General features: G+C 40.7%; 1 protein-coding gene across 1 annotated transcript in view; it reads left to right on the top strand.

The window, feature by feature from the left end:
- The window catches only part of thsd7aa (thrombospondin, type I, domain containing 7Aa), a 189,141-nt gene that overhangs the window by 120,686 nt on the left and 44,091 nt on the right, over positions 1–24,364 (top strand). Inside the window, exons 7-11 of the mRNA XM_084379897.1 lie at positions 5,819–6,013; positions 12,456–12,696; positions 17,116–17,231; positions 19,262–19,394; positions 20,215–20,318. Coding sequence (XP_084236023.1) covers positions 5,819–6,013; positions 12,456–12,696; positions 17,116–17,231; positions 19,262–19,394; positions 20,215–20,318 — 789 coding nt within the window. The remainder of the gene's footprint in view (positions 1–5,818; positions 6,014–12,455; positions 12,697–17,115; positions 17,232–19,261; positions 19,395–20,214; positions 20,319–24,364) is intronic.

Genomic DNA, 24,364 nt, shown 5'->3' with positions numbered 1-24,364 from the left:
GCAAAATAGTCGTTAGGGTTCAAAGTACCACGCCGCATGGCATGTACAAAGAAAGACTACAAACAAAATGGCTGATCAAAAGGGACTACAAGATGGTTGATCAAAGGGTTGGACTCAGGTCCAAGATGGTGGATCAAGCTGGTAAGCTTTGTATTGCAGCTGCTGGCGCTAACTAAGCTGGGATACTAGCAGGACCTTGCGTTGCCGCTGTGAGGAGAAGTTCTTTGGGCTTGCTGGAAATGCAGCTGGCTACTCTCGGCAGCTGTTAGGCCCAGAAGAATCCAGGAGAAGAGAACTTGAGGGCAGGCAGTCCCGTAGGGAACGAGTTGGAGAACAGAGAGAACAAAGGAAGGAGCTGGAGTTTTGACTGTCTGCTCAGTGGGGGTCTGTCACCCTGAACAATAGGAGCTCAAAGCTGAATTTGCACCTAGGTGTGAAGAGAGGGGAATTCTGGGAAACTGAGTTCAGTTTAGAGTCCATTTTGAAATCCGCGATGAACAACTTAAAGGAATAGTTCACTCTAGAACGAAATTCCCTCATTATCAACTCACCCTCATGCTGATGAGAAGTCCAGAGTAGTTTCTTATTCCTCAAAGTGCAGCTGGAGACCCGCGGGGGTTCCGTCCGGCAGGAATAATCCATATAACGAGCGTCAATGGTGTCCGAGACGAAAAGGTCCATAAAACTACACAAAAACGTAGGATAATATTCCTCCATACTGCTCGTCCGCTGCAATCCAAGTGTCCTGAAGTGGCGACATCCAGAGTTTACTCGAAACGACGTCATTTAGTACATTTTTACAGCCTAAACAGTCACTATACTATATCTGCCTGGAGGCACGCTCCCGCGTTCACGCGAGTCTCCCTCACAGCCGCTTGCACTACGGAAGCCGCGCCAGACAAGATCAACAGAACTCGCGATAGATACACACCGGTATTTGCATCCAGCTGTGAGCGACCAAGCGACACACAAACACAAGAGGGATCTGCCTGCACTAGTGATTTGAAACTTTGACACTCACAGCAAGAAAAAAACTTCAATTGCTTGTTGGGCTCAGGGCGTACTGATATCAATTGAGCTTCTCAGATCTGATTGATGATTTTGAACATTATTGAACAGCAGAGAAGGAAGGTGCTTTCTCTGAAAATCTTCCCTCCTTCTACGCTACAAGGCCCTTTCATTTATACTTAAAGTCATTCATTTTACAAAAAGTGATACATGTTATGTTACTCTGTGGTAGTAATTCAGCCTGTTCACGGAATTTCTTTTTCCTTCAATACTGTTCAGGGGTAGACAATAAGGGAAATTTTTGAAGATCACTGGCCCCACCATTGTAACCACTGGCCCAGGAATCGATCCCCATAATAACGAAAAAGAACAATTTGATTTAATAAAAAAAATATATATATATATATATTTATTTTAATACTGCAGTACTGAGGTCAAAAGGTGCAAATACATAAATCAAAAGTGCAAACAGTGCTGCATTACTCAAGCACAATCAGTTCTTCCTCAGTCTCCTCCTCAGTTGGTTGATTTTTGCGCCCCCCTCCATGTTACAGGGCATTTTACTTGACACATGCTAAAAAAAAAAGATTTACAGCCTCACCCCACACCATGTTCTCTAATGCAGACATCAAGTTTAAATATTTGACCAACAGTGTTTTACAGGAGGATGATCTGAACAGCTGTTCTATTCACACCTAAAATGTTTTTTGTCTTTTCAATATAATTTTCAATCTATGAAATCAATGCCTTTTTTTTTGCCAAGCTTCTCTTAAGTTTTACTCTTTCAAATAATCAACCATCTACAGAACTTTTCAGTACGCTATTGTTCTACTTCTTCTTCTCATCATCATTAATTATTATTAATAATATTGTTTAAAGTGAGCCTCTTATCGTTTAACAGAAAAATACATCATACAAACAGCAACTTTGCAGCCTTGTGAGTCTGATGGCGAGTTATCACTTTCTGTCATCACTAACATACTGTTGATAATCAAAGAAGCTCTGAGGCTTTGTTCTATGTTATAATACAAGATTTCAGCATTGAGCTAACATCAGGCAACATTCATGATTCTGTACAGTCAAACTAACCAAAAACTTCTTATTGATCATCATTATAAAGGTTCAGGGCGGTCCTGTAACCATGGTAACTCACGGTGCCAGAGGGGAGGGAGAGATGCTGAATGAAGCCGTTTACACAGATACACTGCAGACAAAGTCCAGACTATAGTTGTTATTTCACACATGTAGCACACAACAGGAGACTCTCCGTGTCAGACGAGTTCTCACGTGCTGACTAAACTCAACTGATAACGTAGCAGCGCGACGAGTCCTTGCTAGCTAAGCAGCTAAACTTTAGCGCCGCTCCGTGTTGAGATCCCGCCCTGTGTGGGTCACTGCACTGTCATTGGTCAGGCGCGCACACGCTGTTAACGATACCATTGGCTGTAGAGTGTGACAATCTGTCAATAAACATCAGCCAACAGTTCTCCTCCAATCTACATTGATCTCACGAGTCGCCTCTGTGAAGTCTGAATGACCGAAATCTGTCGTAGCGACAGAGAACTTTAATCCATGCTGGCCCCACCGGGCCAGTGCTTGGAGTGTTCTGGTGGCCCTGACGGTTTTAAAAGTACGTCCGGGCCACCGGGCCATTTATATTGTCGATCCCCTGCTGTTGCTGCTGACTATAGGTGTGAATCTTCACTGGCCTCACGATTGGATTCAATTACAATTCAGCTGTCAACGATTCAAATGCAAAACGATCCGAATGCAAAACGATTCTCCATGCATTTCAGCGTATAGCATCCTCAATAATGTATATTATTGCGCATGGCTTCTTTTTCATTTAAATTCCCCTTTTATTCAGAATGTCCTTCCAATAATCAGACTACAGCAGTCTACCAAAAAAATCTGCGTCTTTTCACTACATAAACATTACAAAAACAAAACATCTATCCATCTGCAGTGCCTTAAACATTTGTTCTAATCTACAATAATATTGTTTTCACATGGCAGCGTTAAGATAAGGCATTTATTGACACTGCTGCTCACACCTCTCTCAGAGTTTGACGACAAAGTTGACAGCACCTCCTCAGATCTTGGCTGATTAGCTCGGCTTGCTTTAACAGTTATTTTTTACGGCTGCAGATGTTAGCTTCAGGTGAAAATGGGGAATGTAATTAGTAATTGTTGTGAGGCTCAGCATGGGTCTGGTCCAGTCCTCCAAAAAAGAGACAAATACAAGTGTTTCTTCTAATCCTTCGGTTGGGAACACTTTGTGTTGTTATGTGTTTATAACACATACATACACCTAACAAACATAAAGTGGCTCATCTGGTGTGATTCAAGTCTCTGGAGGTCCCAAGATCCCAAATTGATTTGATAAAATTGACAATATGGAATTTTGATTCCAGTTCAAAAGTCCTGACTTAGATGTTCAGATCTATTTTTATATTATGGCCACAAATTGTTTATTTGTAGTCACGGTTGAACTGACAAAATCTGTTGACCAGACAGCATTTTGATCATGGTCAATTTTTTTCAGACTACAAACAAAAAAAATACCATTTTCTCCTCATGTCATTTGTCTTTTGACCCAACAATACACCCTGACCCAACTATCGTCATCACTCTCATTTTGTTAAGCCGTGATCAGACCAAAGATTCATGACGTGACGAGTTGAAACTTACAACCGGTCTACAAGGTTCTGAAAACTTGTCAGTTTACAGTTCTAACTGCTGACTTGTCAGGCTTTTTTTTTTTTATAGCTGGTTATAATTTGTAGCATCTTAAAATATGAATGAGCATAGTGATATGAGACACCTGCCACAGTTGGAATTCTAGCATTGATAAAAAAAAAAAGTGAATATAAAAGGTTTGTGGATAGTGAGCTTTTGGTTGAGCAAGTGAGAGAGAGCAAGCGCCAAAGAGTGAAGGTGAATGCGAGCAAACATTTTAAAATGGTCTTGCCTCATCAGGAATCATTGGTCTTTACTCACAGGTCCAGTCCATCCAGATCATCCTCCTCAGAAAAAACAACCTCATACATTGACTGTGAAAGTGCATTATTATGACTCATTTATGTTTCTTTTTCAGTGGTGAGCTCTAATGGCCGTAGTAATTATTATACCAGCAAAGGAGGAATTTAGGTGACATGGTATAAAGAGCGAAGAAAAAACAGCATAAGGAGGTGGCTGGGGTGGACTCATTGGTCAAACAAACACAGGAATTTCAACCAGTACATCGCTGTTGTTACAGAAATCATGCAAATTCGACAGGATATCAGGTCATGTAGCATATGTCATGCAAGTACGTCACTTATGTATCGTAAGTTGCTTGATTTAAGTACGTTGACTAACTTATGTAACATTACTTAAAAACAAATTACTCTTGACTCTTCGTCATCTGGACACAAACTAGGACTAACTAGTGTAGCACCACTGACCAGACCATTGTATTTGACACGTTGGGAGTGAGAACAGGCTATAATGTTGACAGGGGGTTGTGTAACAGGGTTTCTAGTTGTCATTAAGAATACCTTATCAAAGCGAACTATGTCAGAGTGGAGTATGTTAAAGCATCAATGTCCAGTTAAATGGTATTATGCATTAAAGATGTGGAAATTATTCATAAGGGTCAATGGAATAAATTATGTATTGCACTGATTGAAAAAGTATGCAAACACGTTTTAGACTACATTAACATAATTGTTAAATACTGCAAAAGCTTTTCTCAACCTTTTAAGACGTCTAAGTATGTCAATGTCCATTTTAAGGACTGCAACATAGTGCTGTGCACCTTCTTTTCCAATGAGGATTCACGTAGTTCTGTTCCACTGTCAGATGTCCGAGTGAGGGAAGCATTACCCAACACTCTGCATGGACACCTTCATATAGAAATGAACACGTTTCTGCTAAATGTAACTATCAAAATCACCAGCCACGACACTCATGCTCCTCGTGTTCATTTTACTCTTGTTAACCATAAACCACACCGTAACCGACATTATTTTAATGAAGACATAATAATTTTGTTTTGGTTTGTTTTGTAGTGTACACAATAAGCAACTCGTGATTTTTATTTATCAACTTGAGACATTTAGGAAAAATTCTCCCCTGTGCATTGCCCACCAATCACAGGCATTGGTTCAGACTACAGGCAGATGTTGTTGGTTTTTTTTGTTTATTTGCATGACCATTCTATGAAGTCCCAATCATTCTTTGACATTTCATTCAAATATATTTCAGAATACTATGCAGGATCCCCCCAACCCCCACAAAAAAAAAGAAAGAAAAATAAATGAGAAAAACACAATGTGTAAAGTCATCCAATAATACTCCTCAATCACCACATATGGTGTCTATCTGCAGAGTACCTGGCATATTTTCTTATTTTCTTATTTTTTTTTTGTGTTCGGGACGTTACCAACAGCTGATTGTTGAGTCTCCAAATGGCCATTTTGGGTGTCAACCTGAAAAAACAAAAACAGAAAGCAGAATGCTGAATTGTAGTGCTTTTGGAAAAGACAACCTTTGGGGTAATTAGGATTATGTCTGCAGTAAAACTTCCATTTTAGTCCATACTTCCAGTATTAGTTGGATTAAGCCAGCCCACTTCAGAGTTAATTTTAAGAAGATTTAAATTTTGTAAAAAAACAAAAAAACAATGGCACCCTAAATTAAATGGATACTGTGCTTGATCCCGGTCGCTTGGCTGGATACTTCACCTTTAACATTGACTCATTACTTTAATTCATACTTTATTTTGTGACACATTTTCAGTCCTATATATCTGCTTTTGTCAAACCAGGTGAATATGTGGAAAGACAGCTCTGTCGTGATGCCATCCTGCCCATGCCAGCAATCTGTGAGGTGCCTTGCCCAAAGGACTGTGCCCTGAGTCCCTGGACCCCCTGGTCTATGTGCTCCCACACCTGTTCTGGAAAAAACACAGAGGGCAAACAAACCAGAGCTCGCTCCATCCTTGCCTATAACGCAGGAGAAGGTAAGAACTTAGCAGTTCTGCTTTAGGAAAGAACAAGACAAGACAAGGCAGCACCAGACACGCTGATAGACATATGAAATGTGTGTCCAATATATGGGACATAAACCAACCTATGTGGCCACTTCCTGAATCTGTAGATCTGTGAACCATTACACAAAAGCAACCTTTAACTTTGTCCAACTGACCATTACCTTACAGAACAATTTACCTAACCCTAGCCTAGCCAATTAATACATTTAGGCTATGAGTATCTGACTGTAGCCAACTGGGAGAGGCTGCCTTTGTTTCCCCTATCAACTAACACTCATCTCCTGATCCCCTCCCTTCTTGACCCATCCCATCTAGGTAGAAGCCGTAATTTAGTCTCCTGGTGGCCACTCGCCCCTATGCGATCTCTTGGTAAGGGTTTGTAACCTGATCCTTGGGTTGGTAGAGTGCAACTCTACCTACCATACTACCAATTTAGGTGGTATGGTAGGTAGATTTCTACTGTATAAAATCTATCCTTTATTAAAACTAGGAGGGCATCAATGCCCAAGCCTGCTTACAGACCTGTTGGGTTGTAGAGACCAGGGATTGTACCAAACATAAGTACCCAATCCACACCATCCAAAACCTCTCCTAGATCAGTAGGCCTGCTCACCAAAGCTCAATGGTGGCCTTTTTTTAGCCCTAACCAAACCCTAACCCTAACCCAACAATCCACAAAGATCATGAAGGTTGTAGTGCAAGTCTCAAACACATTTTGCCATGTATCTCATTTGCCTCTCTTCTCTATTCACCACAAGTGAGTTGTCAAAGTGAAATTAATGATTCTGTGTTCCTCTACAGCAACTGCTAAAGTTGTGGCGTGGGTTACAGTGATGCAGGGTAAGAAGAGACTAGAAGGATGAGTCTGTAAAAAATAAAAGCTGTGCTTTAGTCTTGCAAAAGTTCAGCATTGTCAAACTTCTTTTTACAGTATGTTCATGCCTTTAAAAATTCACAAGGATTTTGCCTTTACTTCTGTTCAAGGTCCTTCCCTGCTGTCATTGGTCAATCCAGTCTTCGGTACATTTATATTTGATGTTCCTAGATGACAGTGAGAGATTTTCGCTGATGTAGTACGTAGTCTCCATATGTTTAACTAGAGGGAAATAGAAATGTTGCTACCTTGATCTAATCTCTCCCCACCGATCTGCTTACCCAGCAAAATCCTACTACTCGTATGTAAGAGCACTCGAAATGCACAGGCTTTTAGAGTGCTCTTACACACAAGTAGGCGCATTGAGTATTCCTTAGCATTAAGCAGTTCAAACCCCAAGGTGTGTAGTGGATATTTAAATAGTGTTGGAATGATGCTGAAGTGAGTGCCTCTGGGTTAATGCGCAACCCCCCAAGCTGCCAATCACAGTGTGAGAACTGAGCCTTTCTCACCAAACCTCGTTATGAGGTAACTGGAGGCTGCACAGATGGGTATCTTGGGGCCTGGCAGCACATCAGAATTTTATCTTCAACACTCCTGCTGTCATTTTAACAGCTCTTGCAGTCAGACCATAGGCTTAGACGCAACATCCATGCTGGAGTAAGGCGGTGCCTCACACATAATAGATTTTACTTATGAATGGATACTCCTACTCCTTTGTGCATGCTGGGTTTCAGGGGGGTCCTCGATGCCAGAACACGATGCTGTGACCTGTTTATTAGTAAGTAGCCTTTAAGAGGCTGGCACTGCTAGATGGATGCCAGTCGACAGATTATGGAGCAAGACAGGTTGATGTGGTTTGTGCTGAATAAAGAGTCAAGTCACATAGATGACACCTAGAAAATCAGCTACATGGTAGCAGATTGAAACCTGGGTCTTAATGTTTCCATTTCTACCAGTTCTGATGACATTTTACTTATCAGGTTTTCTCACCTAAGTCTTGATTTCTATGGGAATGACTGAGTTTTTAAAGCAGAATAGTGAAGACAAAATATTTTTGAGAAAATTACATAAAAATATGTCAAAATGTCAAAAAGAAATTGCATGAACGTAATACGGTGTGGGTGGTAATGTGCTACAAAAGGATAAACAGTAATATTATCACAGTAACTATGTCCAGTAAAGTGTTATCACCTGCAATTAAGTGTTTATAGATGTTTTTCTACCTGGTCAGGGGCTCATAATGATATACATTTTAAACTTTTGTCAATGTGGATAAGCCATTCATGCTTAGATTGGTTAGGTTCGCCATAGTTCGGTCTTTCAGTTAATTTATCTGAAACCATAAGAACCACAGAATAATTAATTCAGAGTTGCCGGCATGGTAAGCAAAAGAGACGGGAAAAAATGGTGACTCCATACCTTTGAAGTGGTCATCAAGTCTTAATTTGTGTCCATTCCACAGTAATAACTTACAGTAATATGTAAAGTAAGATATTATTTACAAATGAAAGTAACTGGTAATATGTAATGCATTACATTTTGGAGGTATTTGCCCAACACTGACGTATAGTCTTGAAGAATTATCATGTACTTTATATTTATTATGAAGCCTACTGACTGCATACTGCAGTCAGTAGGGTACTGCATACTGTAATCACAATGACACATTCACACTGAAGAAAAATATAATTATTAAGGCAGTGTGTACTGGTGTTGGTATTACCTAATTATTCAGATCAGGACAAATATTTGGAACAACAGAAGGCTTGAGTAAATAGTTGTGTTACCCGCACAGTAAATAATATGTGGAGATGATAAAGTATACACTGTTAAGGAATTGTTAACTGGACAGCACAAATGCAACCTAATCTGCAACCATTTGAACTGTGCATTTGTCAAATACATGTTAAGTTTAATTGGTAGCACTTATTATATATTTATCAATCAACTAAATAATTAGCTGATGCAGCAATGAGGACATGTCCTTCTTTGTGCTAATGAGCTGCAGGCCTGATAAATTATTGCCCTGATGAAATACATAATATCTTTTATAAATGACCCTGTGAAGGACATGTGCCCCTGTGCTGTTACACAGGTCAGCCATATCTCCTGTGTGAGGCTCTTTCAGGTGTCCAATTCAGACACTTCGTCTCTGACTGAAAGATGTTGTTCACTGCCTTCTGAGGCGCTAATGGCTGACCTTTTCCCAAGGAATTCTCTTGTCCCAAGGTGATGGTGGCTGCTAATGACAATGTTTTGTGGTGAAGAGGGCCACATGGTGTACACACCCCACCTGGGTCCATATCCACCCTTCTGGCTATGTACAGACACTATGCCCCCTGGGTCACCTCATCTCTGTCAATCCTTGTGGCCGGCCGTCCCCTTGAGATACTGTTATCTGTCATGCTGCTCCAGCCCTTTTTTTCTTTCAACAATCAAACATCAAAAGCTAATATATAGCACTGCACAAAGGCACAAATGGCAAAGTATAGCACCTTAGTCTGTTACTGTCAACGTTTTGGGGCTTTGACAGGAAAAATATTCCCATTATTCAAGATTGCTGTGGCTGTAGATTCATGATGTTTGCCTGAGCATACTGTAGGTCTACTTTGAGGCATTTTTGGGTTGTGGAAATCATTTTAAAAGGAACAAGCAGTAAAGACTTACTCTAAATGCAGTAATGCAGTTTTAAAAGTTGCAATGTAAAGATTCCTCTTACAGTATATGTTTCCATCTCTGGTTGACAAACTACAGGCTTTCAAATCCAGCATCATAATTAGGCCCTGACCAACCAGGCGAGGACCCTATAGAAACTGAAAGAGTTATTATTTTCCTTCTTCTGCCCATATAATCACATTTTTGAGGGGTAAAATGCCAGAAAACTTACCAAACTTGGCACAAATGTCAGTCATGGTGAAAATGTACACCTTATAGGGGTCTTGTGTAGGGGCATGGCTTAACGGCTTGAACATTCCCCTCAAACAGCAGCCCCCAAGGCTTGTTTGACCTATCATACCCAGACATACAAAAAAGCCTCTTGGAGCTATTGTCTAAACCCAGCAGCAAATCTGCCATTTTTAATTTTGTGCTCATTTTTTGCATGTTTTGTTGGCCCAACTCCTCATACAGCAGGGGTCTCAAACTCAAATGAGTTGGGGGCCACTGCTGGTATTGTTATATTGTAGGAGGGCCACTTCAGCGTTCCGGTACTACAAGAAAGCACAATATTTCTGAAAATTTAGTGGTATTACTATCATTAACAGAATAATACTAAAATGCAAACACCATTTTGGATAATTTTTTATTTTATTTTTTTAAACAGTTAGTGCAAAACTTTTGTCCATATAAATAACTTATTTAAAGTAAACCTTGCACTGAACTTACAAATGCAATCCCTGAATACATTTCTTTATACTTTATTACATTTGCATATCTGCTGATATTTTCTTCATACATATTAAAAAAGATGCAAACAGCTGTTTCTATCCATTTTTATTTATTTATTTATTTAATCTTTTCCTTATATCTTAGATAATGTATGTAAACTTTGCACTGAACTAACAGTTTCTCACACAGATATGCAATTCAAAAAAGGCACATTACCTGACTCAACACTTTAGACAGCTTTGGGAAGGATAGAGGGAGTTCTGCTTACAACATTTCACATATAATGACTTTTGGACTGTTATTGACATTGTCAGACAGTTGCAGTTTGGTTAGGTTTAGGCCCAAAAACGACTTGATTGGGTTTAGGAGAAGATTATACTTTGCAGTAAAATAACTACGTTTAGACTTGTAAGTGAGGTAACTCGCGTTATGTAAGTATGGGGCCACTGACCAGGCTGCTGTATTTGACGCATTAGGAGTAAGATTTTGCACAAAATAACAACTGTATACTTTTTGCGATTAGGATGAAGAAGTGCATGTTGCTATTTTAGCAAATCTTACTAGATTATATCTAGTCTTAGCAGCAATTATAGCCACCTTTAACAATCAAAACTTCACATAGAATCATTGTTTGTAGGCTATGGTACTAAGTTCTGTTTTTCAGTGGTTGTATATTTATACAGTACAATTAAATACTTTCTTTGAAGGACTATGGCGGAAAAAAATCTTAAACACTAGCAGTTCTGTTGCTACTTAACCAATGCAGCCACAACCTGATGTCGTCGTTGTTTCTGGTTAATGAGAGATTCAAGGAACTATACTCCTGGGGCCAAAACATGGTGGACAACGTTTTATTACAGCTCAGACATGCCAAATACATCCAAAACAGTATAAGTCAGAGCAGTTTTGAGATTGAGTGTAAATTGGTTCCAGACTGGGTAAAGATCGGGTATAAATCAGGCTAGACAGATAGAGATATAGATGATAGGAGTGTAACAATACACAAAAATCATGGTTCGATATGTACCTCAGTTATGAGGTCACGGTTCGGTTCATTTTTGGTACAGTATGGGAACAAAATGCAAAACATAAATTTGCTTGTTGTTTATTCGGAACTTTTGTAAACCAACAATTTATTGTAACATTATACAAAATATGAAAATAAAATAAAAAAATAGAATACTGTTGTAAAGTGCTGCCTGGTAATAAGTTAAATAATTTATTTTCACTGTCTCTTTAAGTCCCTCTGCCAGGTTTGCACTGGTGTGTTGTTCATACGGGCTGAGGTGCTAGGGAGAGCCTGCTTGATTGCCAAAGTCAGCTGCGTTTGCACTAAGGTCATTTTTTTTCTTGTAGCAGTGATATTCACACTCAGGTGGTGCCGTTTTAAGTGCCGCAGCACAACGCAGGAATTCAGCCGAATTTAGCACAGAGCAGACAGGAAGTCTGACACGAAACAACAACAATACATCCGGTTGATTTTCAAAATAAAACACTCTGCATTGATACAAGCACAAAAACCTAAAAAAAGAGACAAATACGCGCTCTCTTGTGTGATTATGTAATTATCACGGAAATTCCTCAGTGTCGTTTCTCCAGCTGTTCGGCGGAGCTGCGCCGTGCCGGACTCGTCTTTCTCCGTTGCAATATTTAACCAGGAAGCCGAAGTGTTCCCAAGCAGGAGACTTAAGCGACAATGGAGGGTCTTCAAGCTCTGGTTTCGCGCTAGCGTTAGCCATGATGTAAACGGGCTGCACGTGTAGCTGCAGGCAGAAAATAAACACACGCAACTTCTGTTCTGGAAACTCACCCGTGCACAGCCCTGTACCGAACCGAACGTCCTGTACCAAAACGCTTCAATACAAATACATGTATTGTTACACCCCTAATAGATAAAGATAAACCAGTGTGAGTCAAAACACAAGGCCGAAACAAGTCTCAGACTGGACTCAATGCAGACAACAAACTCGACACAGACTTTTTGAGTCCCTTGGATCTGTCTTTGCCCTGTATGATTCTAGACTACCCATTTATACCCAAAAGCTTCCGACATGTTTCCCATCTGCCCGTATCAGTGCTGATGTGATTTGTTTTTGTCTGAAGTACAACTAAGACGTTGACACATGTTTGTATTAAATCATTTCTCAGGTGGAATCCAGTGCCCCAACATCAGTTCTCTGCAGGAGGTGAGGAACTGCAATGACCATCCCTGCACTGTGTACCACTGGCAGACCAGCGCGTGGGGGCAATGCATAGAAGACTCCTCCATCCCGGCCACCAACACATCTGTGGGCCAAACGCGTCATGACGATGTGTCCTGCTCAGTGGGGATGCAAACCCGCAAAGTCATCTGTGTGAGGGTCAATGTGGGCCAGGTTCCTCCAAAAAAGTGAGACTCCACATAAATGCATATACATGGAGTTCAGCCGTGATTAAAGGCGGTGCATAAATGCCATTTCACCACTGTAAGGCAGCACCAGTGCTATTTAATTGGTGTCCAATGAAAAACATGTTAATAATAAGGCCTTTATGCGGGCTGGCTTGTGGGTCAGATTCTAGAACACTGACAAGCATCCTCATACTTAAACAACTGACAGTGACTCCCAAAGTGACATATATCACTGTTTCCAAAACAATGTGACCATTGCAGCATACCAGCAACAGGCATACTGGTCCTTCTTTGTACGGTCACAGTTGGCTGGGTTTAGGCAAGAAAACTACTCGATTAGGTTTAGGAAAACATTGTGATTTGTGTTAGATAATTCCTATGTTATGTAAATTCACTTACAAACGTACCAACGTTACCTAACTGAAATCACATTACGAAAGTACAGGACTTCCATTCAGGAGACACCTATTCATGTCCAGTTTGAAACCACAAGTCAGGGGTGAGTTATTTTAAAGGGAACATTATGTAGAAATTGGTATTTCATTTTTTTTTCAGTCTGGAATGTGTATGTGTAGATCCTTGATCACTGGATCCTTATTTTGATAACACTTTGATAAGACACACAAGAAAGCTTATCCACAACTACAAAGACATATTTCAGTAAGAAACATCCAATAACCAAACTTAAAATTATTTTCAATGAGCCCATAATTGCTAGTTGTAGCTTAAGTTGTATTTTAGATTCAGGCTGGATTTTGGAGGGATTTGGCAACTTCGGTGCAATGTTTCGCATCAAGATAGAATTCTGAATTTGCAACAGCTCTGATTTTTGCATCTGACTGGTTTATCTAAGTGGTGTATCGTAGGCAACTGGACTTGTTTCGGTTTCTTGAACTAACCCTCCAGTTAGTTAGAACTGAGAAAGGCTCTTGGATGAGAGGGGAAACGTCTTTAAGAAACAGAAACAAATCCAGTTGCCTACGATACAGCACTTAGATTTACCATGACCTGGATGACTGAGAACCTTCATCAACATCTGACTGGTTTATTCTCTAATGGCAGTCATGAAGAAGACTCAAGGGTATAGTAGTATTTGGAGTGACATACTATACCAAACTGACACTAAACATGTGATTAATGAGAAACAGAGATAAAATAGTTAAAACTGATGGTAATAACATAACTTACAGGACAATAACATGAAATTATCTAGGAAATTTTTTGAGTATAACATCTAGGCTATCAATTAAAGAAGTTTTAACTCTCAGTTTACAGTGTGGAAAAACACTTGAATGAAACCAGCAGCACATCACAACTTTATTATTTGCTGTATTTCCTTTCAATGTGAATGAAAAATGTGTGGAATCATATTTTTGGATGGAAATTTGCACATTGGAAACATAACACTTCATTGGCTATCATTAAGCAGGTTTCAGAATCTTAATGTCCAAATTCTTTTATTTATTCAGCGGTGCTGAATGCCAACATTGTCTTCTCATTATGTTAAAAATGTTTTAGTTGACTGCTCCCAGCAACCGCTACTGCCAATTTTGTGTTGACGCAAAGTCATACTGGCTGGGCAGATACATCAGTGGTTAGGCTCCTGGTTAGCATGTTGTTGCTTGTATCTGGCAGAGGTGTTAGCCGATGAGCTGATGAGCTGCTGGTAGACTGTTTTAGGCATCAGGGTCTGTTTCCCCCCTCAAGGCATCTGCTGGGAACATGAATTATTTATTTATTTATTCATCAGAATGGAAGCATTATTCTGGCAGCACAGCAGCACTACTTAGGCAAACCCTGCTATCCCCCATGCTGCGTATGGAAATAACTATCGCTTTTTATCCCTGCGTTCACTCCCAAACCTACTGTTACATGCTCAGCAGTGAGCCTGCTGCCTAGGGACACACTTTTACATCAATGGAGAGAGGGGCAACAGCTTTCCCCAGCAGCACCAGCTGTGGCTGGGATGTGAGAACTGCCACTAGTAAAAACAAAGTGGCATTAGCATGATGGCAAAAATGAAAAATGTATCAGGCGATTATTTGGGGTTGTTGTTCAAATATGGTAAAAAGTGCGTTGAGTTGTAAATTTTTTCTTGTTGTAAAACGTGTGCATATATCATATGTCTTTGTTATAGAGCTTCTTTTCCTGAAAAAAATTAATTGCCGATCTGCCATGGAAATTCTTGGCAGTGCTCATTTTCTGGTTGGCTCTATAGGGAAGAGTTAAGTTTCAGTGCAGCCATGCAAATACCTACTGATGAAAGTAAATGCAGACTTATTAAGAAAATTATGTTCAGAGTCATAATTTTCAGTTTTCAGTACTTTGTAGTGCAGCCCATCGAAAACAATTCTGAAACACGATATTAAGTGTGTACTTGGAAAAAAGACATTAGGCATGTGTATTACTAATGTATCTAAGGTGTCGCCAAAGGGACATTGATGGGTTTACACTGACATTTTCATCTAAAATTGTATAATCATAAGGACCAGGAGACTTTTCTAGGGACAAATCAGACAGACCTGGATGCAACTCTTTCCATCTTGTGTGTAATAAAGACAGTTGTATAGCATCATTTTATCATGACTGTGACATGAGGGATAATTTCCATGAACAAATTATATTCTCTTTCTCACAACAATAGTGTTGTGTTTGCAGCTGTTCTCTCCTTCCAATCACTCTGCTGGCGCACAATTTTGACAGCTACATTTGCACTGGAAAACACTGCATCCTCTTACATGATGAAACATCACATCTAATCCAAGCAGAGTATCTGGGGAAAAAAAACATCTGGAAGTGAAGCAATTGAAAACTGTCTAAGACAAAGTCCCATTTATCTCTCCAAAATGCTACTTTCTGGGTGATCTGGTCTTGAATTAAGTGTAATGAAATTTTGAGTAGAAATCAGCCAAACATACTTGGTTAGAGTTTAAGTTTTTGCATTGGTGGCCTTTGTTGTAAATGGCACTAAAACTGTTAACTACACCTCAAAATTAAGCTGGTATTGATGCTAAAAAGACATAAAATGCAGTCCATGTGCATTGGTCCAATTTGTTTTTGGCTCTGTAGTTTAGTTTTGGACTTTAAATGGAAAGGAACCATTACGTTAAAGTGAGGTATTCAGTTTCAATTTGAAGTATTAATATCTAAATCTGATAAATCTGTGGTATTGGAGTAGAATGTGTATACTCGGATGTCAGTTCATAAAACATGGCTTCATTCCATGAAGAGCATTGTAGAGTTCTTCATTAATATACCTTGTTCTAAGAATGCCAGTTAGGTAGGTGTATGTGGAGATAAAGCAAAATCACAGTCGTTCTCCAGTATCTTCATGCTCACTGAGTCACAACCATTTTAGTTGATGAATGATTGAAATTATTTCCTCCTGGGATGGGAAACAGGAAACCAATAATGCTCCCTTCCCTTTATTACCCCTTTCACGCTGAAAAAAAACCCACCAAAAAAACACCAAAAACCCTAACATCTGGCTGTCTAATTCTGTATGTTATTGATTTACAAGTTTAAAGTTTTCCGGATGCAGTCTGAGGAGGTATATGTCTATATATCTGCTTTCGACTGTTCCTAATTTTTCTTGAGTATTCGTGATGAGAGTAATGACAAACAAGAAAGAAAAAAAAAAACAATCAAAAAGGCAAAGTCGTCTCCTGGCAATGAGAAAGGAGTAAATTGCTTATTTTTAGCAATTTTATCTACGTTAAAAAACGACACGCTAATTTTGGTGTCCAGCTTCCAAGGTTTTGTGGATCTATCACAATATGACACTGCTTCCTTCCTCCTTCTTTCCCTACCCAATTTCCTGTCTTCCTTTCTTCACTCTGTTTCTCCCTTCTAGGCTTTCTTTCTTTCCTCTCTGCTTTCCTTCTTCCTTCCATTTCATTCTTACACCGCGTCGTGACGTACAGCGAGCAAGCAAAACGGCGACGAAAACTCGTGCGAAGGTGTCCTGATATGCAACATGACGATTTTGTCGGGAGTATGTTCTATTGGTCAGAATCCAAACCAATCAAATTATCGAGGGACGTAAAAAAACTTCTGACGCTATTTTATATTATTATATATATATTTTATATTACGGGACAGGGAACCATGGGGAAAATTATAGCTAGCATAGCAAAAGGATGTATAAAAGTTTACAGTACTTACTTACTTTACAGGACGGGGTGTTCAAAACACAACAAACAAACAAACAAACAAAACCCTAAATAGAGATACACGGTTTTCCCTTTGTTTTCGAGAGACAAGAGTTGTTCTTACTAATACTGTCAGTGTTTTTGACACTACACTTTAACCTTACAGTCTGTTTCATTCCAAATCTAATGAGCTCCTTTATATTTTCAAGGGTACTCTGTGTGTGTGTGTTTGTACGTGTGTCTGAGCATGTCAATGATGTACTTGCAGGTGCCCGGAGAGTCTGCGCCCAGACACCGTCAGGCCTTGCTTACTGCCGTGTAAGAGAGACTGCATCGTCACCCCGTACAGCGAGTGGAGTCCCTGCCCATCAACATGTCAAGCAGGTAGCTTTAGCTCTTTGTGGGCTTTATTTTACACAATGAGGCTGTGCAGAGTGTCAAACGGGTCCAATGCAGCAATGTTAAGAGAGTTAGCCCATCAAAGTGTTTGTGTGACTGTGTTTGAATGAAGCATTCAAAATATGCTCATCATTATTTCAGCACCAGCAGACGGACAATAAAATCATCATGCACATGGAGACAGAATACCAAAATTCAAACTCTGGGTTGTTACATGTTTTAGAATGTTATGGAAAGGCTGCTGTTCAAATCAGTCTTTTCTGAAAAGAAAAAAACAAAGTTTCTATCAGAAGATGGGTTAGTTTAGGTGGGAGGCCTTTTATTCTTTTTATGAATAAGACATGTAGTGACTCTGCCATAAGTGCATGATGGAAGCGAAAATCCATCCAAACAGCCAAGGGGGCTCAGAGACAACACAAACACACCTACTCATGATGAGCTGCAAGTAGGTAATTCTGTTGGTAGCTAATATTAACCCTTTCATGCATGAATTATTAATTCACAAAGTAATGACTTTTTCAATGTTTGTTTCTTTTTCAATCAAATTTATTTCGAAGGAGTTACGTGAATGTCCACTGCAGTGGACACCTTGCATCAATGATATAAAAAGTGATTCAGGAATGACTGTTCAATCTTTTTATTCTCAGAAAAAAAGGATGTAAGAAATACTTAAATGATATTTTTCTTTACATCTTTTTTTGCTATGCAACTGAAAATCACACATCTGTCCTCTTCAGTAGTGCATAAGCACCAAAGATTTTCTGCCTATTGGACCTATATTTAGATAAAATCTGAATATCAATATTGCTCTTCAATCAAACTATTCAAGTGTAAATTGCATCATAATTTTAAATAAAACATGCAAGAATTATAGTTTTTTTCTGAAATCTGACTAAAATGATTTGTTATGTAATAATAATAATTATTTATATATATAAATATATATATATATATATGTATTTATATGTATATATACGTATATACATGTCTTGTCTTGTTTTAGTAAATCAGCAATTATCCCCAAGATACTTGATGCATCTCCTCCTCCCTCTGCCATTTTGATGTTATGTCCTGTATGGGCACAATGCATGAAAAGGTTAAGATTATACCAAAAACGGAAGCAGCAAGAAATAACCTCTATTAGTTTCTTTTCCAAAGAAACCGTACTTCCATCCTGACACACTGCCTCCACAGTGCATGTACTTAATGGCATACTGCAAACATATAGCATTGGTTTCTATGGATGCACACAACCAAATGCTATGAAGAGAGACTGAGAGACTTGCAATGCACATGCAAATGTATAGTTAAAAGCAACTATATCAGATGACTTAGACGACTGTAATAGACAGGTGGCAGGCCCAATGAACTTAATGAGATAGGCCATTTTATGTTCAAAATTGGTATCTACAATATGACACGCATGGTAGTCTGCATCTCTTGCCCTTTGCTATCTGCAAACTCAACATTTTTGTATGATGTGATGAAGCCGCACTTTGTTCTATAAATCACCGTCCTTCGTAAATGATCGTCCAACAGGAACCACTAGGCTTATGTGAACTGTAATCTGATCTAATTATACTGATATAGATCGTAACTTCCTGTTAAGTCAATTACCTCTACTACCTGTGGAGTTGTACTGGATACCGCAGAGAAGATGATGGAGGTGGTATTCAATATTTCACTTGATTGTTTTAGCCTCCCCTTGAAGTGATCACTGTCAGTACAGGGTGAGCAAATCAGAGAGAATAGATATATATTACAAATAAAAGACCAACTGGGCTTCAGTACATTTCTCAGTCTACATTGACAGATTTAATAAAATACAGCCATGAGCACACAGAAGACATGTCTTTTTCAAGTACCTTTTCAAATCTTGGACATGCTGGAACCACAGCCAAGCTGACTCTGCTACAATTAATCTTTAAAATTTATATTGAGTTGCCAGTTTATTACTTTCACTTAGCTAAAAGAAACAATGCATGTATATGTGTGTTTTTATTGTGTTTGTTTAGGTGGTAACACCAAGAAGAAGCAGTCCAGGAAACGTATTATCATACAGTCACCAGCCAACGGAGGACAAGACTGTCCTGAAGTGCTGACTCAGGAGAGAGAGTGTGAAGCTCCATCGGTCTGTCAAGGATATAGGTAACAACAGAAGCACCTAACCCTAACCCTACCCCTCACAATGTCAAAGAAGGTGAGAAAAAAGTCATGGATCTGTCCCTTTATATGAATCTGCAGCCAATAAAGGGACAGATCCATGATATTTCTTAACGGTGGGATGAGTGATAGAAAAAGATACTATTGAGCCTCATTCCCTGGTCGTCTGTACTTGACAACTGGGAATGAGACCCAACAGTAGCAATTTTGCAAGCAAGCCACAAACCCAAAGCAGTACCTATACTGAGTACCTATATTGTGGGAACATTTATTTGGTCTAAATGAATCAAAGCTGTGAGTTAGTTCAGGGAGTCTATTTGAATCCAACGCTACACTCACATGGCATATTCTGACACCTTTTTAGTTATGGCTGGCTCATCTGAAAACAATGCTGAAATTAGCTGTTACTGGTGCTGCTCGATCATATAACATGTCATAAGCCCCACCGTGACTTCAGCCTTCACCTGCAGGCATTCGCTCTGTTTCTGTATGCGCAGCAGGACTTATGATTATTCTCACTCCCCACTGCCTGCAGCATCATGGAGCAACAAGATCAGAACTTAGATGTCAAATGTCAACATGGATCTGGCTGACTGAATTTTAAATTGTTGTCCTTCTAGCAGCAATGATCTAGGAATAGGACGATTATCAGTGTGTTGTTGGCTCAATTCAAGGCTGTTGTAAAAGATGTAGTGAACAGTGAGTCTTCTTGCTTTCCATCTGGTTCAGGGATTCAAAATAGTGACAGTTCACTCCCCCCGTATTAAAGTTCAAGACACCTCTGATTCTTATGCTTTGCTTTTAGATGGAAAACCCACAAGTGGCGGCGATGCCAGCTGGTTCCATGGTCAGTTCGTCAAGACAGTCCTGGAGCTCAGGAGACCTGTGGGCCAGGCATGCAGGTTCGGGGTAAGGACACACACACACACACACACACTACACAAACATTCACTTCATGTTGTCTTCCCTATATGAATACATTAGATAAACAGAGCACTGATCAGATACTTCAATCTAAATGCTAAATGCTGATTTTACTTTCTTTTAAAGGAATAGTTCGGGTCTTGTTGTAGGAGGTACTCATTGCTAGTCGGTGAATTACCTGCAGTAGATGACTGTCAGCTCTCTCTCTGTGTGGAGTGGCATCACGCAGCGGCGGCAGGAAGCAGGGCACTGTACTGCTGAAACTTCACCAGCAGCAAGATATATTTTAGCCACCTAAAATAAGTTCCACCGAATATATATATATATATATATATATATATATATATATATATATATATATATATATCTGTTTGCATTTACGCTATGTTTTTAACATTTTTGGTGCTTTACATTGCTGTCCAACTGCTTTTTCCTTTGGCACTACATTCCGCTTGTGCATAAGAATGCGGATGTTGTGTGGTTGAGGGAATGCCCAAGGAAAAGGCTGTTTGACGGCAAAACAAAGCGTATGCTTAAACAAATATATTTTGGTGGGACTTATTTGAGGTGGCATAAATACGTCTTGCTGCCATCACAGTTTCAGCAGTACAATGATCTGCTTCTCCACTTTGACGGACAGCTGCCAGTCATATACTTGACATAATACACAGACTAGCGTTAAGTACCTTATACGACCCCACATCAAAACACCTGAACTATCACTTTAACACCGCAGGAAAGTCTTATAACAAACAATGTACTGTTGTTTTAAGATGGCTTGCCTTATGACTTGGTCTGAGTGAGAATTCGGGCAGATAGCTGACTCGTTATCAGTGCACACACTCAGACTCCCATTAAAGTCTTAGAGACAGAGACATTATCTGATTCCAGTGATGAGCATCCTGCATCTTGGGAGGCTCTTGTCATTATGGTACCATTACCTGTAACATTATACTCTGAGCTGGAGAGACACAATTCAATACAAACCTCTTACTATTCACCCACTCAGTCAATACTTGCAGAAGGCCAAAGCCATCTTACAGGCCTTTCCTGTGTGTGTGTGTGTGTGTGTGTGTGTGTGTGTGTGTGTTTGAGTGTGTTTGTGTGTATGGCAGTAAATGTTGTTGGTCTCTTATACCTGGGGATAATTATTGGTGTTTTTCATTGTTAGCATATTGTCACCTGTTCTCATTACTATGGGAAAGTTTTACTAAGCGGCTATTTTTAGACATCTAACTAGTCAATGGTATTAACCACAATGATAAGACTCAAGGGGAGTCATGCTATGCAGGGTCGAGGTGAAGTCTGAACAAGTGAGTCTTGAGTCTTTTGCCGAAGATGGCAAGTGATTCTGCTGTCATGATATTGGTCGGAAGTTCGTTCCACCACTGGGGCGCCAGAGCAGAGTTGCGACTTCGCTGAGTGGCCTTTGTTTGCTCTCAGCGATGGTGGTACCAGCCGGCCAGCTGATGTAGTAGAGCAAAGTGCTCGCGCTGGGGCGTGTGGTCTGACCAGTGTTTGGAGGTAGATGGGTGCAGTTCCGTTGCGGCCTTGAAGGCCAGCACCATCGTCTTGAATCGGATGTGGGCCGCAACAGGAAGCCAGTGGAGGTCACAGAGGAGGGGGGTCACATGGGAGAATTTGGGTAGATTGAAAACAGGGCGCGCTGCAGCGTTCAGGATACGTTGCAACTGTTTAGCTGCGGAGGCTGGGAGTCAAGCCAAAAGCAAGTTGCAGTAGTCCAGGTGGGAGATGACCAGCGCTTGGACCAGGAGTTGCGTTGCATCCATTGTGAGGAAAGACCGGATCCTGCGGATGTTGTAGAGGGCAAATCTGCATGATCAGGCCACCTTGAGGGACACCAGTTTCCAGAAAGCAGGGTTTAGACAAGGAGCCATTTGTCAGGTATGATGTGAACCAGGTTAGAGCAGAGTCAGCGATGCCACATTCGCAGTCCTGAAGCCCGACTGATTAGGGTCAAGGAGATCTTTGTGAAAGTCTGTAGGTCTGTATTTGTGGATGTCAGCTGAGTCTAGGGTGGGTTTCTTTAGGAGTGGCTTTACTGTAGCTGTCTTGAAAGGAGTTGGAATATGGCCTGAAGTGAGGGAGGAGTTGATCAGGGTGGTGAGGAAAGGCAAGATGTTGTGTGAGATCAGGGGGATGATCGTGCTGGTCAGGAGGTGAGGGGACAGAGAGTGTTTAAAGAGGAGGAGGGGGGGGATAACAGAGTGGAGGGGGCTTCCTCGTGGACATTAGAGAGAATTGTTCTGTAGATGGTAAAAGAACAGTTGAGGAGAGAGTGGCGGGAGAGAGGGATTTCAGGTTGAGGTGGGTGGTGACCATGCAAGGTGTAGGGGCGAGGAAAGTGGTGGACTTCAAGGGGAGAGAGAAAGCGACAAAGTGGTGGTCAGACACAGTGAGCGGGGTAACAGAGAGTGCCAAGGTACTACAGGACCTTGTGAAGACAAGGTCAAGTTGGTTCCCAGCCCGGTGGGTGGGTGGAGAGGGGGAGAGTGTGAGGTCAAATGTTGAGAAGAAGTTGATGAATTCAGATGAGTGCAGCTTCTCTGGGGGGATGTTGAAATCACCCAGGACAAGGAGTGGTGTGCCATTGTCCCGGGAGCAGCTTAGAAGGGCGTCCATCTCATCAAAGAAGTCGCAGAGAGGACCGGGAGGGCGATAGATCACCACAAAGTTGAGCTTGAAAGGAAGGGTGACAGAGACAGTGTGGAATTCAAATGCAGATCCGGGTAGGTGGTCGACGGTAAGAACCTGGTATGGTGAGTTGAGGAGTCCAGTTCTTCCTCCTCAACCTGTTTGTCTCAGGGAGTGTGAGAATGAGTAGGCAGTTGAGAGGGCAGCTGGAGTGGCAGTGTTTTCGGGAGTGATCCAGGTCTCTGTAAGGGCCAGGAAGTGGAGAGTCTGCAGGGAGGCATAGGCTGAAATGGTGTCCGCCATTCTTCTCTTTAATGCAGACTGGCAGTTCCATAGCCCCCCCTAGTTCAGTACCTGTGGAGAATGTTGGGTAACAGAGATTGGCTGGGTTACAGCCTCGAGCAATGGGTCTCCAGTGAAATCTTCTTTAGTTTGATGTCCTGACTGGGATTGGGTGGGACTCACGGCTGCGATCTGTGTTGGACAGTGGGTTACTTGGACCTCCTCGATAGACTCCCACAGAGAGACTCCCTAAGTCCTTGTTCGGCTGTCCTGATACTGCAGCTGACACTGTAGTGACTAGCTCATATGTGCTAGATTTACCTCATGCAGGCTCAGCTCCGCCCTGCAATCAAGCCTATTCACCACACCTGACTTGGCCGAAACTCACTGATAGCTACTCAGCTTCAACAGTTTCACAAGAGTTGACACAAAAAGTATCTAGACAAGATTAAATATTTCAGCTAACTCTCCTCACAGAATGCCTAAACACTGGATCTACAATTTCTCCTTACTCACCAGCAATAGTTCACAGCTTCCTTCACCTGGACAAAATGTAGCACTTCACAACATTAACAGAGCAGAGCAGTGGTCAGCAGTAACAAACAAGACCAGCTAACAACTTTTGATTGTAATCTCAAGAATGCCTTCAGGGAGTTACTTCAAATAAGGTACAAATGTTCACTTGAATGGAAGGATGAACTGATTAGATTTTGGTGGCCAAAGGTCAAGGTCATTGTGACCTCATGGCACCCCATCTTCATGAACGCAATATCTCAGAAACGCCTTTAGGGAATTTCGGCAAATTCGGTCCAAATGTCTACCATGATTCAAAGATGAATTGATTAGATTTTGTTGGACCAAGATCAAGGTCACTATGACCTCATGATATCCCATTATCATGAATGCCATACCTCAAGAGAGCATTGAAGGTATTTCTTCAAATTTAGTACAAATGTCCACTATGATCCAGGGATAAACTGATAAGAATGTGGTGGCCACAGGTCAGAGGTCAAGGTCTCTGTGACCTCACAAAACACATTTTTGGCCATAACACAAGAAGTCATACAATAATTACAAGTTACAAGGTACAGGGT

Source organism: Pagrus pagrus (genome assembly GCF_965226575.1).
Source record: "Pagrus pagrus genome assembly, chromosome: 17".
Classification (NCBI taxonomy): Eukaryota; Metazoa; Chordata; class Actinopteri; order Spariformes; family Sparidae; genus Pagrus; species Pagrus pagrus.
Note: the sequence above shows the minus strand (reverse complement) of the source record. Positions and strands in the feature narration are given on the sequence as shown.